The sequence below is a fragment of the Limulus polyphemus genome, unplaced genomic scaffold, assembly GCF_000517525.1.
Source record: "Limulus polyphemus unplaced genomic scaffold, Limulus_polyphemus-2.1.2 Scaffold134, whole genome shotgun sequence".
Lineage (NCBI taxonomy): Eukaryota > Metazoa > Arthropoda > Merostomata > Xiphosura > Limulidae > Limulus > Limulus polyphemus.
The window spans coordinates 552,737-571,175 of NW_013665744.1; the positions used below are offsets into that span (position 1 = coordinate 552,737).

At 31.9% G+C, this 18,439-nt stretch overlaps 1 protein-coding gene across 1 annotated transcript in view; it reads right to left on the reverse strand.

The window, feature by feature from the left end:
• The window catches only part of LOC106473812 (ras-specific guanine nucleotide-releasing factor 2-like), a 267,598-nt gene that overhangs the window by 31,080 nt on the left and 218,079 nt on the right, over window positions 1–18,439 (reverse strand). Inside the window, exons 11-17 of the mRNA XM_022379257.1 lie at window positions 17,890–18,032; window positions 15,748–15,829; window positions 11,348–11,553; window positions 3,751–3,833; window positions 2,310–2,385; window positions 1,702–1,901; window positions 1,047–1,282 (exon numbers count right to left, since the gene is read on the reverse strand). Coding sequence (XP_022234965.1) covers window positions 1,047–1,282; window positions 1,702–1,901; window positions 2,310–2,385; window positions 3,751–3,833; window positions 11,348–11,553; window positions 15,748–15,829; window positions 17,890–18,032 — 1,026 coding nt within the window. The remainder of the gene's footprint in view (window positions 1–1,046; window positions 1,283–1,701; window positions 1,902–2,309; window positions 2,386–3,750; window positions 3,834–11,347; window positions 11,554–15,747; window positions 15,830–17,889; window positions 18,033–18,439) is intronic.

The following is an 18,439-nucleotide window of genomic DNA, read 5'->3' on the forward strand; positions in this document are numbered from 1 at the left end:
CACAGATCCTTCCAAAGTACTGAGCCCAAAGCAACTGCCTAACTTGCTTCATCCTAAGGCCAGCTCTGATGATGGGAATACTATGATGTTTGAGGAAGAGCAAAACTGTTGAATGTTATGAGCTCTGATTATACAAAATACAATGTTTCCATTAAAATATCTCGTATTATTTAGTTGAAATATAAGCTCTCTTGCAAACTCTTTGAAAATGTGCTGTTGTAAACAAATTTGCAATATAAAAAAAAAACACGATTATTGATAAATATCTATTATGCAATAGTCATTTTTTAAAACCATCTTTGCTGGCAAATGGTTTGCCAGATAGATCACTTTTGCAATTGCAAAACTTGAAGTGTTACCTGTGAGTAATAGAAACAAGTAAATAATGTTTTAAAAATTAGTAATAAAATAATTTTACAATGAATATCAGATGGTGTCCATGTTTTTGGTTATATTACACAATAAAATTAAACAGATTAATTTTCATTAATACACTAAAACACACAAATGATGAAAAAAAAACTATTACATAACTATAAGCCTAACAACATTTCAGTATTATATCCATTTGTCATAAGTTAAAATTCTGTTAATTAAAGTTATCATATCGAAAACAACATATTCCCAAAAAATTTTGTTAAAAAAGTAGGACAGTAATATTTTTATATTGAATTCCAAATTTGTTGGTTTCTGTAAATTAATGTACCAGAACAAGTGTTGTAGAAATACTATTTTATTGTGTAGCTTTTCAAACTCTGAAGTAAATAATGTTATGAACAGTACAAAAATACAGAAAAAGCAATTCCAGTACCCCCCCCCCAAAAAAAAAGTGGAAATGTTTGGTATCTAGAGAGTCTAAATAATAATTTTTAAAGAAAATAATTAGGATGTAGGCAAATTTTGAAATTACCCAGTCTCTTGTCATATTTGCTTCACTTTTTTCTCTCAAAAGCTGTGACAAGTCATATTCTCACAATAAAAGAAACCATTAAAGAACATCATAAGGAAAACTTGAATCAGATTTTGCACATTTGTCAAATACATACACTTTCTGTAGCTTAGACGCCAATGTTGTTGACTTTTGGCTGCTTGTAGCTGTTGAGCCTGGTGAATGTGCATCAAAGCATCAGTTCCTGCAATGCTTTGCTCACGGTCACGAGTTTCACCAATATCCGATATCATGCTACTTGTACTAATACGCCTAGTGTAATCATAGTCAGGATAAAGCATGCCTAAGTCAGCCTGTCCATCTGTCTGCATTCCAGATAAGACTTCCAGGGATCTGAGAAGAAAGAGAAACAGTAATTTTAAGACTTGACATAAATATATGAAGAAACTTACATTCACTAGATTTGCATATATTATATTCCAGATAGTTCAGTGTCTCTGGGTAAGTATTCAAGTCCAGTGAATAATGGTATGTAATTAATTTTTCCAACAATAGTAATACTCGCTTTACTTAGTTGGTATTTTTTCCCAAACATGTCTTGAGAAATAAATCAACTAACATTTCCATAAAACCTAACAATATTTTGATAATTAAGTATATAAAAATTTACATAAAATATTATGAATGCACACAAACAAATAAAAGTTTTGGTTTATATTAAACAAAAGCAACTAGATTTCTAATAGATAATCAAAAACCTTTATTTTCAGCATGAAACAACTTGGATAGAAGAAAACATTTGAGCCTTTTACCCTGAAGAATCCAAAAGCGATGATCCAAGGGCACTCAACTGGAATTCTGGACTGTAATGAACCTTTTTGAGTGCTTCCAGGACAGTAACAGCATCAGTGAACACCCGGTATGTGAGAAGAAATGTATTTAGAAAATCTATGCTCAAAAACCGCAAGTCAGTCAACCTTTCAAATAACCGTTCGGGACTAGCATAACGTATCTATAAGGACAAATATTGTATTTCAGATAAAGGTGTCATTATGTTAACAGCCCAAAAGTTATATTTATTGTGTTTGTCATTATAAGAAACAATACGTATCAAAGAAATTGCAGATCTGTACTACTGGAATAACTCCTGGTTTGTATTAAATTTAACTTTAAAGTGGTATCTTAGTACATGAACTAGTTCTATTATAAATGAAGAAATGAAATGATCTGAATCTGGTATTTCAAATGCTTACAAGATAAAATTAGCAACACTAGAAGCAGAGATTCAATAATAAAAGCAATGTTTATTACTTATGTAAAATTAAATGCCGTTGAGAAGAATAACTACTGAATTGTAGCATAAAAGTTGAAATATTATAAAATAATTCAAAATCAATTATAGATGTGATTATATACAAACCTGAGGAACTTTGCAGGAGTTAAGTGTGCGACTAAATCGGATATCCACGTCATCTTTGTAAAGCCTTGGATCGTTCCTATTAATTAACACAGGGTCTCAAATAAATATATTTTGTAACTCTTATGCATTTAACTATATTGATGGGAAATACACTGTTAACTTTTGCATTTTATATAACAAGCACAGTAATGTCAAGTGTTTATATGAAAAATAGAAACAATACAATGGCTAAAAACAAAAGCACCTAGAAATCAGTTTCATTCAACAATAGTTTAAAGGATACAGAAATGACCTTAACTGTTTCTTAAAACTTTTGGATTCAAACTTCTATTTAAAACCCACTCCAACCTTTCTTGAAGCAGAACTTAAAACTGTTAAATTACAATAAATGCATCTGAAACAAATAGTAAAGAGCAAACAATATGCTTTTATTAACAGCTTTAGATTAACTTCACAGGAAACAAGTATCTGGGTTCTATATGAAAGCAGAACAAAAAAGATACAATATATAATAAAAATGTGAAATTATTAGTAAAAAAACAACTTTATTTAAACTTATTACTTTTCAACTATTTTTATAAATACAGCAAAACTATTCAAATCACCTTTGAAAAATTAGTTTTAAGTAAATTAGCAATATTGAATAAGTAACCAGTAATTTTGTCACATTAATGGCAGTAAGTTAGCTATAATATTACTTTATTTTCTAAATAGGCCCATTCTTTATATTTCAAATAAAATTTTGTCACATTGAGTATGCTCTCAAAAAATATGAAAACGTGTCCATATGTCCATCATTATCAATGGAAATGGACCATTTTTGGAAGGACAGTGAGGAATAGTATTCTACATAGGTCTACCAAGTTTCATAAAAATCTGATAATTTTTGACTGAGTTACAGAGCAAATATAGCATGAAAAATAGGTCCCTATCTTAACTTGCGTTTTATTTTCATGACCTTGACCTTCCAAAACCTAATCACTTCTAAATTGGGTCATAGTCCAAATGTACATCAACTTTCGTCCAAATCCATTCAGCTGTTTTTGAGAAATCTTGCTGACAAACAAACACATATACACACACAGGAGTTAAGACATAACCTCTGTCACCTTCTGTGGCAGATGTAATAATGACCTCAATCTGAATAAATTAGGCTATGAAGATACCATTACTTGACTGAAGTATAGTGTATGTTTTTCAAATTATATTTCATCAGTAAAAGGCACAATTGCAGACAGTATAGTCTCGTTCACTAAAATCAAGTACTGTACCAGTTACTTCTGAGTAAAATCTATGACAACTTCTAAATCAATAACAAAAATATTTTGGAAATAAAATAAATTAACCTTTATTTGATTAAAAGTTCCCTGTTTGAAATTTTGTAAGGTTAACTAAAAGTTCAGCTAAAACAAGCATGTTTCAAAGAAGTAGAATGTTTTACCTGACTGAGTGAGGCATTGTTACAGATGAAAAGTCACTCATGGTTCCATGGAAAAGGTCATTGAAGTGTACATTGTCTATGCACTATTAGGAAATGAAGAAAAAAACTCGTAAACATATTTTGTATCATTATCTAGTATGAAAAAAATAGAATAATTTTATATTTGCAATAAATTATTTAGATAAACAAATTTTTCTTAGAAAGAAAATATTTTTAGAATATTTCAGTGTTCTAATTTCACCTAAATAATGATTTTGAATTGAAATTTTCAACCTGAATAGCACCTTAAGCTCCTGTGGGCTAAACAATCAGAACAAAGACCTCTCAGATTCAGGTATAGCTATACTTAAGTTTGAACCACTAATAAAAGAGAAGGCAGCTACTTAGCAGTATCTGCAACCATAAGCATTTTGTCTGGCTCTTTGAGAAAATTACAGAACTGATTGTTAATTCTGTAGCATGTACATAGATGAAAGTGTATAACACATTCAGCAGCATTACGTCTTAAGCTCCGGATCCTTCATAAATGCCATGCCCAATCCATAAACTTATTATTCTTTTGTTAAATGGGACAGCTTGGCTCAGTGGCTTCACACTTTGGAATCGTAGTCAGATGGTTGAGAGTTCAAGGCTGGCTCATGTCACGCGGTTGTGTCCCTGAACAAGACACTTTACCCTCTTTTTCCAACCTCCCCAACTGTATGATGGGTACCAGATGTGAGCTGGGGGTTAACCCATGATGTACTGGCAACCTGTTCCAGGGAGAAATAGGTCACCTATCTCTTCTGCTTGTGCTACTTGAAAACAGAGTTTGAAAGTATGGGCTATATGTGCAAACAAAAGCAAAGCAAGGATTTAACTTTAACTCATGTTGAATACATGCTATTAAACATGTCCATTTATGGCCTCCTATTTTTATAAAGAATATATTTATGCATTGAAAAAAGTCACTAGTGTTCGCTATGAAACTTAATCTTTTCAAAGGATATATATATCCTTTGAAAAGATTAAGTTTCATAGCAAACACTATATACACACACACACACACTCACATATATACAAATCTTAATTCAACTGATCGTATTAGTTAAAATTATTAATAAACTGCTCAGGAGTGGCTTGTTATTTAAACTTCACAAACATGGATGCCCACAGGAAGGGGAAAGAGGGAGCATTTGCCTCCCCCCTTACATTTCACAAAAAATTTCATGTATTATGTAAACTTCACATTGTAGTCAAATCATTTTTAGTAATTTTTATTAAAACTGTAAATTTTTGTCTGCATTTAAGCACACATAACATGTTTTCTTTTAGTTTGTTGACTTACACTGTAAAAGCTGATCCCATACATACATACATACATAATTTACCCCCCTCTGAAAATATTTCTGTGAGTACCCATGTTCACAAAGAAATTCTTATAAATAGAATAGACACAAACATAAGATGTCACTGCAAGCTTTTTAAAATAAAAATTTCTTTTTATAAAGAGATAACTCCTTTTACAATCATATTTTGAAATGTTTTTCCTTACTGATATGTAATGATTGATTTAGGCTTTGTAGCATTGCAATTCTTTTTCAGTTCCTCTTCTATAAAAACAAGTACAATAACAAAGTCTCATCTCATACATAAAGTTTTTAAACCTAAAACCATTCTGGTTGCTTATATCTACAGATTATAACAAAGAGACTCAAACTTAACATAGTAATCTATGTGAAACTTGAACAGGGTGACTCTTAAAATCATAAAGTATCACTAGTTCCCCTACTTTTCGGTAAAGTGTACTTTACTTTCACAGATGGAGATGATGGTGTTTTCTGAAATCACTCACTCATACATATGCATACCTTGTTGATATGTTCAGTTTATTAATAAATTGATAATTATATTGGTTACAGTTAATACAACAATCACTCAAGCAACTAGCTAGCCATTAATATAAAGGATAGCACCAAACAATACAAGAAGTGGACCTAAACAAGCCTGGTGATAGATGTCACAAGGCCCCCAACTATAGCCCAAGCACACACCAGGTTATACAACCAGCACAAAAATACCAATTTCCTAATGTTCCTATGTTACTCTCATGACTAAAGCTGGGAACTTTGTGGAGTTTGCTAAATGGTGAATCACCAGGCTATATTAATTGATCACATTCAACTAACTGGTTATTATCACGAGATGGCAACAAAAATGTAACAATAAAAGTTGGGTTTCAATGTCTACGATAGGCAAAGTACAGATAGCCAATTGTGTAGCTTTGCACTGAAGAACAAGCATAATAGCAACATTTTGATTACTTTGATAGTTCAACTAATCAAAAACATTAATAATAAGAAACATAATTTTGATTAGTTGATTATTTTCTTAAGTTGTGATACTAATTGACTGAGCTGAGTGAACTTGAATTAACTGAAAATAATAATGGCAATATTTCAATTACTGGATAGTTGGTATAATCACAAACACTAATTTTAATTAGTTGATTATTTTCATGACGTTAATCAATTTAAAAACAGTTTCAGTTAATGAGCTATTAAAATAATCAAACTCTCCTTTTAATAATCTGATTATTTTTGTGAGATTAACAATACTTTTGATTACTGGATAGTTAGAATAATCAAAAACATCTTCCTGACATTAATCAATTTACTTGTAAGTTTGATCAATCAATTATATCGACTGAGCAAATCGATCAGCTCTACTAATGACCCATAAATAGCTAAACCCACAACGAAAACTATGAAAATGTGTAAATGTCTGAATAATATCACATTATCAGAAAAAAAATGGTTTTAATATATGAGCTCTAAGGAAACACAAAAGGTATTATTTCACAAGCATTACCATCAATGCAGTATAAGCCTAATCCTTTATATTGATAGCATTAAATATCAAATGCAATATAATTTCACATGAGCTATGTGGTATAGCAGTGAACATTTTACATGCCTTAACTTGGAAAATATCAACATTTTCAATTATAATGTTGACCGTTCATTGTAAAAACGCCTCTGAAAATTCAGTTAAGTATTTACTTGGTGTATACAAGATTAGTGTACAAGTATAAAAAAAAGAAGAGTGTTAGGCCTAATTTCCATTTGCTAATAAATGTAGAGTATTTCATGTATACATGCACATCTGTGTAGTCTTATGTGAAGCCTTTATTCAGAGGGATTTCAAAATATCTATAAATACAAAATCTTATAAATAAATAAGACCCAACAGGTGCCATTCAGCAAAATGAAATAATAGATCAACTACAAAAAACTGAACTTACACATCTTAAAAAAAATATATACCAAACCTTTCTGTCTATACATTTACTTATCAAAATACAAAATTGTATTTTTGTAGTCAAAATAAAAAATAAAAAACTACTGTAGGCTTTTCTGTTTACATAGTTTGACTCATTATGCATAAAATATGCCTGCTTATCACTCTTCTCCAGAATTAAATATGCCAAATGTTTTGCTTTATACTAAATATTAAGCACCATGGCCACATGATGTTTTCCAGAAAATATCCAATTTTCAGTACCCTCAATCTTTGCCCAGCAATGACAATGAAAAAATAATAATAAAAAAAATAGTAGTACAAATATTATTTTCCTTAATGGTATGAATGTGAAGAAGGAATTTGAGTTCAGTGTGCACAATTTTGCAAAGTTTAATTGATAAAAATGCAAAACCTGCTATCAAAATTACTAGTATTTTGTCATTATTTACGGCTAAAAAAAAAAAAACTCCAAAAACTGATGACCACTAAGTGCCGTAGCAAATATTGAACATTTGCAATGTGAACACCTAGCAACCACAGCCAGAGGATTCTTGACTTACCTCTCACAAATTTTGATACATACTAGTCTTAGCACCAGCAGCATGAAGCAATGAATTCAATGTGTCTACTTAGCTGAGACATTTACCTACTTCTTTGTATTTGTAAATAAAATTTCATTCTTAAAAACATGCCACATCATTAGTGAATGAGAAAGAACATTGATTAATAAAAAAAAAAATACCCTACTCTCCCTCTTCTGGTCACTCCCATTCCCAGGATTCATTTTATATAGCTCAGCTTAGGATGAGGGCATAATCCAATGTATTTGTTATTTCCAGATCTTTCTCATGCATTGCCATCCTTAAACGTAACACACTTTCCAACCCCATGTAATATACTCTATAATTTGTGTTATATTAGCAATAACCCAATCTGTATATTACCTCCTTGTACAAGATACTTGCCTTTAACAGTTTGCTTAAACAATAATTACAGTGTAAGTTTATTGTGTTGATGTAGCACACAAATACTTGAAATCTAACCAGAAATGCTTGAATAAAAAATAAATGAACTTGACATTATTCACATTGCAAAGTGAGTAAAATCAAGTTATTTTATTTTGCTGTGTTTACGAGATATCACCTAGTGTTTACCCCAAACTAGAATTTTAGCTTTTTTTTTTACACTTTTTGCCCAAAATTTTTTTAATAGACTATGTTTTCTGCCTTATTTAATTTTCATGAGTGTGGGATCCTCAAAAACTAACATAAAATTCTGTAATTATAAAGTTAATGTGAAGTTCCTTAAATGTAAACTAAGTTTCTCATTAAAACATGTAATGAATTCATAATTTCTAATAAGAAAATATACTATAACTGAGTAAATCAACCCTCATGATTATTACATACAAGTAAGAAAACCAATAATAACAAACTGGTTTAGCTTAAAATATTTTAAGTATTCAATTTGAAAAAAACCTCAAAATAAAAAGAAAATCATACAATGTTTCCAACTGCCATACTAATACATAACATTCGTTAGACAAAAATTTTGGTTGGACAACGATTCTGAAGATGTAGTATATTCTTTAATTGTATGTTAACGTATATTTCATAATTGTGAGACACCAAGGTACTATGCACGGCACATAAACTTTTAACTGTTCTATTACTATTCACCTAATATATTGTCAGCACAAATCAAAAGCTGGAAGAATTAGATAAAAATACTCTCCTATAACTAAACAGATTTTATATCGAGCTTAATAACTATGATTTCATGTAAAAAGTAAGTTTTAATGCTCTTCTGAGATTTAATGGTTGAATATCCTTCATGACTCACTGGGTATTCAAAAAGTAGCAAACTGTCAAATAACATGAGCAAGATAAACAACCAAATAAAAACAACCGGTATAAATTTCTCATCACTAAATTCTAAGAAAACAATACCTTTGTACAATTGTACACATAAAAATAAATTCATATATGTATAAAAGAAAAGGTTTATTGAAGAACATAAGAAATAATAACTAGTATAAAGTACCTGTACTTTGAGAGAAAGTCGCAATGATTTTTTCCTGAAAGAAGACATTTAAGCTCAGCACATCAAAATTTGCTATCAATAAGAAACACCTTTTAATATGGCCAAACTATAAACATAATTATTAAACACTAACAGTAACGTATCAACAGTACCTACTTGTAAACAATTACATTTGTAAACAGAGTAAAACAATAAAATATTACATAGGTATGCACAGTACAAATTGTAAGAAAATATTTTAGTTTTCTTTCTTAGTTAAATCCCTTGTTAAAAATTACAATCCTATCTATTGGTTCCGTGAATATTGATATGAAAACAATATTGATTCTGTGTGTTCTTGATAAGCTGAATCACATTCACTCCATTGTGTCATATCCTATAGCATATCAGGTAGGTCAAATGAAAAAATAAATCAATAAGGAGCCATCCTGTGATGCTAAGTGAACAATATACACATATAAAACATGAAGGCATCTTTTCTGTGATGCTAAGTGAACAATATATACATATAAATATGAAGGCATCCCTTCTGTACCACTAAGTAAACAATATATACATATAAACATGAAGGCATCCCTTCTGTACCACTAAGTAAACAATATATACACATAAACATGAAGGCATCCCTTCTGTACATCCCTTCTGTACCACTAAGTAAACAAAATATACATATAAAACATGAAGGCATCCCTTCTGTACCACTAAGTAAACAAAATATACATATAAAACATGAAGGCATCCCTTCTGTGTTGCTAAGTGGACAATATATACATAGAAATATGAAGACATCCCTTTTGTGATGCTAAGTAAACAATATATACATACAAACCTGAAGGCATCTCTTCTGTGATGCTAAATAAACAATATATACATAGAAACATGAAGGCATCCCTTCTGTGATGCTAAATAAACATATATACATAGAAACATGAAGGCATCCCTTCTGTGATGCTAAATAAACAATATATACATAGAAACATGAAGGCATCCCTTCTGTGATGCTAAATAAACAATATATACATAGAAACATGAAGGCATCCCTTCTGTACCACTAAGTAAACAAAATATACATATAAAGCTTAGGGGGAAAAAATCATAAAATCAAAGTTATGACTGTAATCAATATAAAAATTGTTGAAAAATTCAGAGAGGGGGGGAGTTAACCACCTGCCTTTAACCACATATATCCAGCTATAGAAACACACAAACAAATTCAATGTGTACCCAAACACACTATGAATATAAATACATAAAGAATAATTTAACACAAGAATAAACAACACACTCTAAACAATAGATGTATGACACATTCTTTCACAAGTTAAATGCAGGATTTTCTTCTCTCTATATGTCATTATCATAAAAGGAATGCTTTTATACGTAACTTTTAACAGTATGTACTTAATAAATCATATTTTGTACTATTTTAATGGCTTTACTCACCTAAGGGTAACTTAGCATGAAAAAATGAAGCTATGGTCACAGTAGCTCTTAATAACCTACTAGGTTTAAAACCTCCAGTTAATGTTGCTCACCCAAAGAGGTACCACAAGTTAAAAAAAATGATAACTATGTTATCACTTGTTACACACAAATAAAGACAGCTACAATAATATTACCATAAATGTTCTCATAAAACTTTTAACTATTAAAGAAACTTCTAAAACATTATCAAGTAACAGTAGCCTCATTATAAAAATTATATTTATAATATTAATAATAGTAGCAAACCTTATCATCTTTATTATTTGTTAGTCCCAAATATAATAAAATTGGAAGACTATCTGAAAATATTTACTAAATGAAATCAAATCCTACATATCAAATAACCTTGTGTGTCCATATGGAACTATTACTGAGAAAAAAGCCACAAAGCAACTAAACCATTCATTTCCTCTGCATATGCTATAGACTCAAGAGTCACGTCAAATAACTTAAGTCTTCAGACTTGTACAGTTGTAGTCATTCTTAATAAGGCGGACTCGGCATTCACTCAAAGAATCGCTTTTAACTATTCAACATGGTAAAGATTATAAGTACTCAGGATTCACAATAAATAATTTTAACGATCAGATAACACAAATTGAATCTAACTTAAGACTACAAGAATGTGTAACTCAGATCTCTGGCTGGCGTAAGTCGCTTCTGATGTAGCCTAACCTACATTACGCAGGTGCTGAGCAATAAAAGCGAACCTAATATAAAAACAATATAATTCGTTTTCGATACACTCAATTTAAGAAAATAATTTATTTAACACTTTATCAAATACCTGACTAATATCGCTCGTCCATGCTGCTTTTTCTTGCATCGTAGGAGCCACCAAGTAAACTGTTACAGGTGGTCCATTTTTGGAGTCAATGACAATCTTCAAGTCCAAACCACCATAATCTTTCTGTCCAGTAGCGCCACCAGCGGTCGCTTGTGAAATCTCACTGAACCCGCTCGATTGACTTGAAGCAGAACTCGAAGACCCGTCTGAATCAAGAGCAAAGCTGTAATCACTCATAATTCTATGCCAAACAAGTTGAAATTGGGTTTTAACTCTTTGTACAATTAGTTCAGTCATAAACTAAACCCATTCAAATGCTAAAAATATCTTATGTACTTTGAAGTATCACTTAGAGATTTAAACTGTTTCTAAAAGAAATGCAAATCGGATTTAGCTAAGTTTGACAGAATTGTACAAAGTAAAACCGATATTATGTACAACCAAAATAATTAGCGAACAAACTTTTTAAAGCATAATTTAAGAGTCTGAAATTATGCATGCTTCAGTCCATATCACTATATTGGTAATATCTAAAGTTCAAATGAAAATATACTCTGTTGAATAAAATGAGTAAGTAAACCAGCCAAAACAAAGCAAAAATAACACCAAACAACGTATTATTTCTTCATATTAAAGTTTAAATTGAAAAATTTCAAGGTTTTTTTATATACGAAGCTCTTACAAAAATATATTACTTTTTTTTCATCCAGTTCTTTGATATTTCGATCACATTACATTGTTGGTTAATTTGACACAAAAAACATGTAATACAGGGATTTTTAGAATACATCTTATACTACAAACATGAGTTTCAATACATAATTGCAGTTTCTCACGATAGGTCGAGTTGTTAGTTTACAGGACTGTGGCTCTGGGTTTCGTAGTTCCATCCTGCCCCCCCCCCCCACAAAAAATGCATTCCACACGTTGGGTTCGTGGGTGCGTTATAAGATTGAGGGTCAGATCTTATTATATGGTCTAACGAGAGTAGCCTAAGACTCGGCGGTGGGTTCTGTTGACCAGCTGCCTTTCGTCTAGTCTAACACTTCAAAATTAAGGACAGTCGGCATATATAACTCTTGAGTAGCTTTAAGCGAAATTCAAAAAGCAAATCAACATAGAATAATACATTATACATAGGGTTGATTACATTATATTAAAGCGATTTTGGATATGCAAATCAGCAAGTCACGTAGCAACCACAGCTGATAAAGTCGCGGTGGAAAGGCGTGTCCTCTTGGTGTTCATAGTGATTATAAATAAAGTTTCGCAGTTAATCATGTCGTATCTGACAAACGGTATGGCATAGGAAGGTGAAATTACGTACTGGTGTTAATTCTATCTTGCGGATGCAAATGTAAAAATTGTCACATGTAGCCACCAGGAGCATTATCGTGGTTTCTTTCGCACACTTCCCAGAAATATAGTGGTATAGATAGGCCTATCGATCGCAGAGCAGCTAATTCAACCAACATGAAACTAACAAGGCAGCAGAGAAATGAACTGGTGAAATGTTATTACACCAAAAGATGCAATGCTGAGGCAGCTCTCGGGGAAGTACCCTAGAGTGCATAACATCCTCAGAGGGCCTTCTTCCAATGTTGCTGTGCACAAGCTCATAATATATATATATATATATATATACACACACACACGAATAAACCGGTTACACTTGTGATATGCTACGTACAGGCAGACCATCGACACCTACCGAGCCTATGTATTTTTTATGTCAGCCATGCCGTAGCAGAACAAGCCAACGCATGGGTGCAACACATGTACGTTATGTCGCCCAATGTCTGGATTTCAATTGTTCTTAAAGCTCTTCGACCAACTTTGTGAATATGGCCTCACAAGCTGTATTCTATTCATGCACTGAAACAGACAGATTTAATTAACCCAACGTCTTGATTTTGCAATGCAGTTCTTGGCAAGACTAGAAGTCAATGACCAATGACCTGCGAATACCTTACGAACTGATGAAGCTCACTTTACACGCGTAACTGCATTAACTAGTCAAAAACAATCCATATGTAACATTTCCTATACATCTCCATGATTCTAAGGTGACAATATGGTACGGTTTTGCACTTGACTTTGTTATCGGACCAAATGTCAGAAATTCGCGTCCTTTAGCCGGTCCTGACCAGCTAGAAGGCCAGTGAGTCAAATAGAATAGGAAATAATCATAATGTAATCAGGGAAATTAGGATTGTAAGCATTTTTCACATTTTACCATGTCATCAAACGTGCATTTCTGTACTTGTTTATTTCTAAACCCATAGTTGTGTTTTCGTCTCGTGAAAGTGGCTTGTTATTGAACATTATGGGATTGGGCCAAACAAAGTGAGACGAATGTTAGCATCTCAAAGAATAACTAACTTACCTTTTATTAAAATAATAATCTCGAGTCACATTATTTTGTTGTATTTATCTGGATTAGTATAAAGATTATGAACATTCCAAGAGTGGTATAATCCAAAAACTATTGTTTTCAATTATAGAGTTTTGTTTAATGTTACACATATATGAACATGCATATTTACAATTGTGTCTTTCTTTACAAATCTCACATCTGCGGTTGATAAAATGGAATTAACGTATATATATATATAAATGTTCTTGGAGTCAATCATTTAAACTTAATAAGGGCCTGTTAGAATCCTTGGAGAACAAGTAATAATTTTTGTGAAGGTCCGGTTAGAAATTTTTCAAATTTCGGACCATATATTGGATTGTACATTTTTGAAGAACTATCAACACATGGACTTCAAACCTACACAGTCAATGATGCAAGGTACCATACAATCCTCAGAACCAATGATAAACACTAAGTAAATATGATAAACACTAAGGTTTTTCATGCAAGATGGTGACACTCCACATATTAGTAACCTGGCGAAATACTCTTGCCGGAACACTTCTGGGACAGAATCACTTCACTTCATTTTCCTTGTGAATGGCCTCCTCGTTCAAGGCACCCAACACCAGGCTGTTGTGGTTGTGGAAATACCTAAAGTCACATATATACCGTAAGAAGCCTCGCACATTTCCAGGTCCCAAGAATGCAATTATCCAGGAAGTGGCCAGCATACCAGGTTAGATTCACGTTATGCATTCTAGATGATAGAAGAGAACATTTTTGAACAGTTGCTGAGATTCATGATACATTAGGTCACAGTGGCGTCCCAAGTGTCAACAGGTGATAACTGCAGCAGTTGCATCCACATGATATCCTTAACATCCTTCTGTAGTTTCAACTTCTTATGTCATATTGTTTGTGTGAAATATGACGCGCTCAACCGCGAAGCTTTTCTCTCGTCACCAAAAGGTATGCACGTTGGAAGTTCAACAAAATTAACGTATTACTAACAGATAAAACATTCAAGAAATATGTAAGTACATGAACTACAAAATTCTTTGAAACAAAGACGAAAGAACGAACCCTTTACTAACATATTTGTTGTTGTTGTTACAATCGGTTCTGACGCTAAGTATGGATTAGTTTAAAAACGTAAGGATTTGTACCAGTACACAACTAACCCCTTTGGCTTTCATCAGATGTAAATCAAGAATTTGTATCGAAACTGCCAATTCTTTCGGCTTAAATCAGGGGTCAAACTTAGATTTATACTAGTACAGTTTTACACCAAGAGTACACAGGGTTGAGTACGTTATATTAAAACGATTTTGATTATGCAGATCATCAAGTCTCGTGACAACCAGCGCAGACAGCCATCGAGTAGCTTTGCACAAAATTCCACAAAACAAATGAACTGGTGACAACCATAGCCTATATAAAGTCGCGATAAAATGACATCTATCAGAACTAAATTTTTACATTATTTAGAGTTTCTTGGGTAGTGTGATACTACAACAATTTATTGTTTTTAGGAAGAGGAATGGTATGTAACAGCCCTTTCCTGTTCTTTTAGTTATCCGGTTTAAGTGTTCGAAGTATTTTAGGTTATTTGTGGTGAGTAAAGGACTATCCATCAAAATCAAATAAACATTAATATTGGTAATTTTTATAATTTTTCTATTCCATATCAGCGTTAATCAAAATAATGAGCGCAAATTTTTCTCTGAACCACTGTATTAAGAAAGAATTGTGATATATTATATCGTCAAACAGAGCATGACCGGACGTGGCGACATGGACTGTAACGACGTGGTGAGTCTCAAAGTTTGTTTTAATATAACGTCCCCAACTTTTATAAAACATTGCACAGGTAAAATTTGATAAATAAATAAATAAACCGTTGATAACTGAATCAATGCATTTTTTAAAAACTTCTGATTTCTTATCCTAAAATGTACACACACACACACACACAAAAGTAAACATCGCCTCAGTTGCTGTCAGTTGGTTCCATCCCAAAAGATTAGAAAATACACACCTGCTTCTTCTACTGTGAATTGGAATTGTTCATTTGGATCTTCGATGAGTGTTGCATGGGCCAGTGGGATTTTCCCGACACCCTGTGATTATATGTATATATATGTATATTAAATCAGTTTAAGCCATGATATAGATTAATATAGATTTTTAGATATAGATTAACATAGATTTTTAGATATAGTTTAATATAGATTTTTAGATATGGATTGATATATAAGTTTTTTTCTTACACGATACACAGTAGAAACTGAATGACTGGATAAAAAATAACTCGCACAAAATTTTTTCTTCCTTCTATTCGTTTTGATATGAGGGTTATCAGAAAATAAAAAAATATATATTTTTATATTTTGTGTAAAATAGCTTCCAACCAACCACATGGCTTTATGCGATGTTCACGGTAGTAACTACAAAGAAATACCGTTAATGTTGGGCCACAGAACATTTAGTGATTTAATATCCGTTATGACTTTAGTTGTTTTTTTTTGACATCAGAGTATAAAAGTTTATGTCAATGTCAAAACCATTTCTTGCAAGATAAACTGCAGCACACACGTGCACTTACAAGTGTTTTGGATATCTGGTATAGATATGTCTTGACTAGAGTGAATATTATAAATATATATATATATATATTCTAGGTCCGAGGGCACTTCTTGAGGTACCTACGTACATAGTTTATTACAATCTGCACTTTATTAAGAAATTATAAACTTTAACCCTTAAGTGGTTCACATAAAATGTCACATGCGAGTGGTAAAGTAAAACAAATATCAACAATAGCATTTTATAGTTTTTTCGTTCCGTATCAGAGTTAATGAAAACATGGATTGCAACATTTTCTCTGAACCATGATATTAAGAGACGTTCTTATGACAATATATTAACACTTCTATTATGGTACTGTTATGACAATTTACCAACACTTCTGAATCACTATTATGGTACTGTTATGACAATTTACCAACACTTCTTAGACACTGTATTAAGGTAGTGTTTTAATAATTTATTAAAACTTCTGAACCATGATCTTAAGAGACGTTCTTATGACAATTTATTAACACTTCTGAACCACTATTATAGTACTGTTATGACAATTTACCAACACTTCTATTATGGTACTGTTATGACAATTTACAAACACTTCTGAATCACTATTATGGTACTGTTATGACAATTTACCAACACTTCTCAGACACTGTATTAAGGTAGTGTTATGACAATTTACCAACACTTCTGAATCACTATTATGGCACTGTTATGACAATTTACCAACACTTCTGAACCACTATTATGGTATTGTTATGACAATTTACCAACACTTCTGAACCACTATTATGGTACTGTTATGATAACTTACCACCTCTTCTGAGACACTGTATTAAAGTAGTGTTTTAATAATTTATTAACACTTCTGAACCACTATTAACCTGGTGTTATGACAATTTACCACCTCTTCTGAACCACTGTATTAAGGTAATGTTTTAATAATTTATTAAAACTTCTGAATCACTATTATGGTACTGTTATGACAATTTACCAACACTTCTGAGACACTGTATTAAGGTAGGGTTATGACAATTTATCAATAATCGTGATGGAGAACATTTCTAACAAATAGCACAAGCAAGATATATAGATGTATTACTTGTTCGTTTTGTACGCGATTTTCACTAAACAGTAACACTAAGCTAGTACAATGGTTGAAAGACAGATTTTTAGTCGTTATTGTTACTATCGTGTGGCTGAAACACATAATGAAAGAACTGTGAAGACTGTCATTTGTTATACAACGTTTGAGAAATTATTAAACTACTATAAGGGCAAAATCAATGTATCGTAAGGACTAAAACAATTAAAACATAGATGAAAAATATAAAATGAAAACATTCATGGTTTCAAAATACCTTAACTACATTCAAACCTAAAAGAATTAGTATTTTAAAACTAAACAAATTCAGGATGGATTAACCCTTTTTATATAGATTATTTTACTTCATAAAATAAATTATTAAACTTGTTAATGGTAGAGCTTTTACGATAAAGATGATAAGACATGATTAAAATGCAACAACTCAGTCCATCAAGTTTTACAGTTTATATTTCTGATTTATTAGAAGTACTAAAGCCATGTACGTACTTCAACCAAATGTAGTTTTCCACCTGAAGTTCGAGTGCATAAGAGAATATGATTGGTAAACAAAAAACACTGTCGCACGGCTTCTCTTGTACGAGGGCGCTGTAGTCTTGACTTGTCTCCTCCTATTACTTGAATCATACTTCCTATACAAGCATGTAAAACATCGAATTTTTTCTTGTTACATGATACGATACAGATAATGGAAAGAAGCGTGAATGAACTACGAGCAAAAAACTTAATTTGATTTAAATGTACTGAAAATTTATATAAACCACACCTGCATATGATTAATCACCAATATATATTTTAAGCTACTCGGAGTCTATCTACATTATTTTTCTCTAATTTTGAACTGATAGACTAGAGGGAAGTCAGCTAGTCAACAACACCTACTGCCAACTTTTGGATGAGTCTAATCGAATAGTGGGATTTGACCACTGGCCTTATAACGCACCCACGACTCCAAAGAGTTGTTGTTTTTTTTTTTGTTGTTGTTGTTTTGAATTTCGCGCAAAGCTACACGAGGGCTATCTGCGCTAGCCGTCCCTAA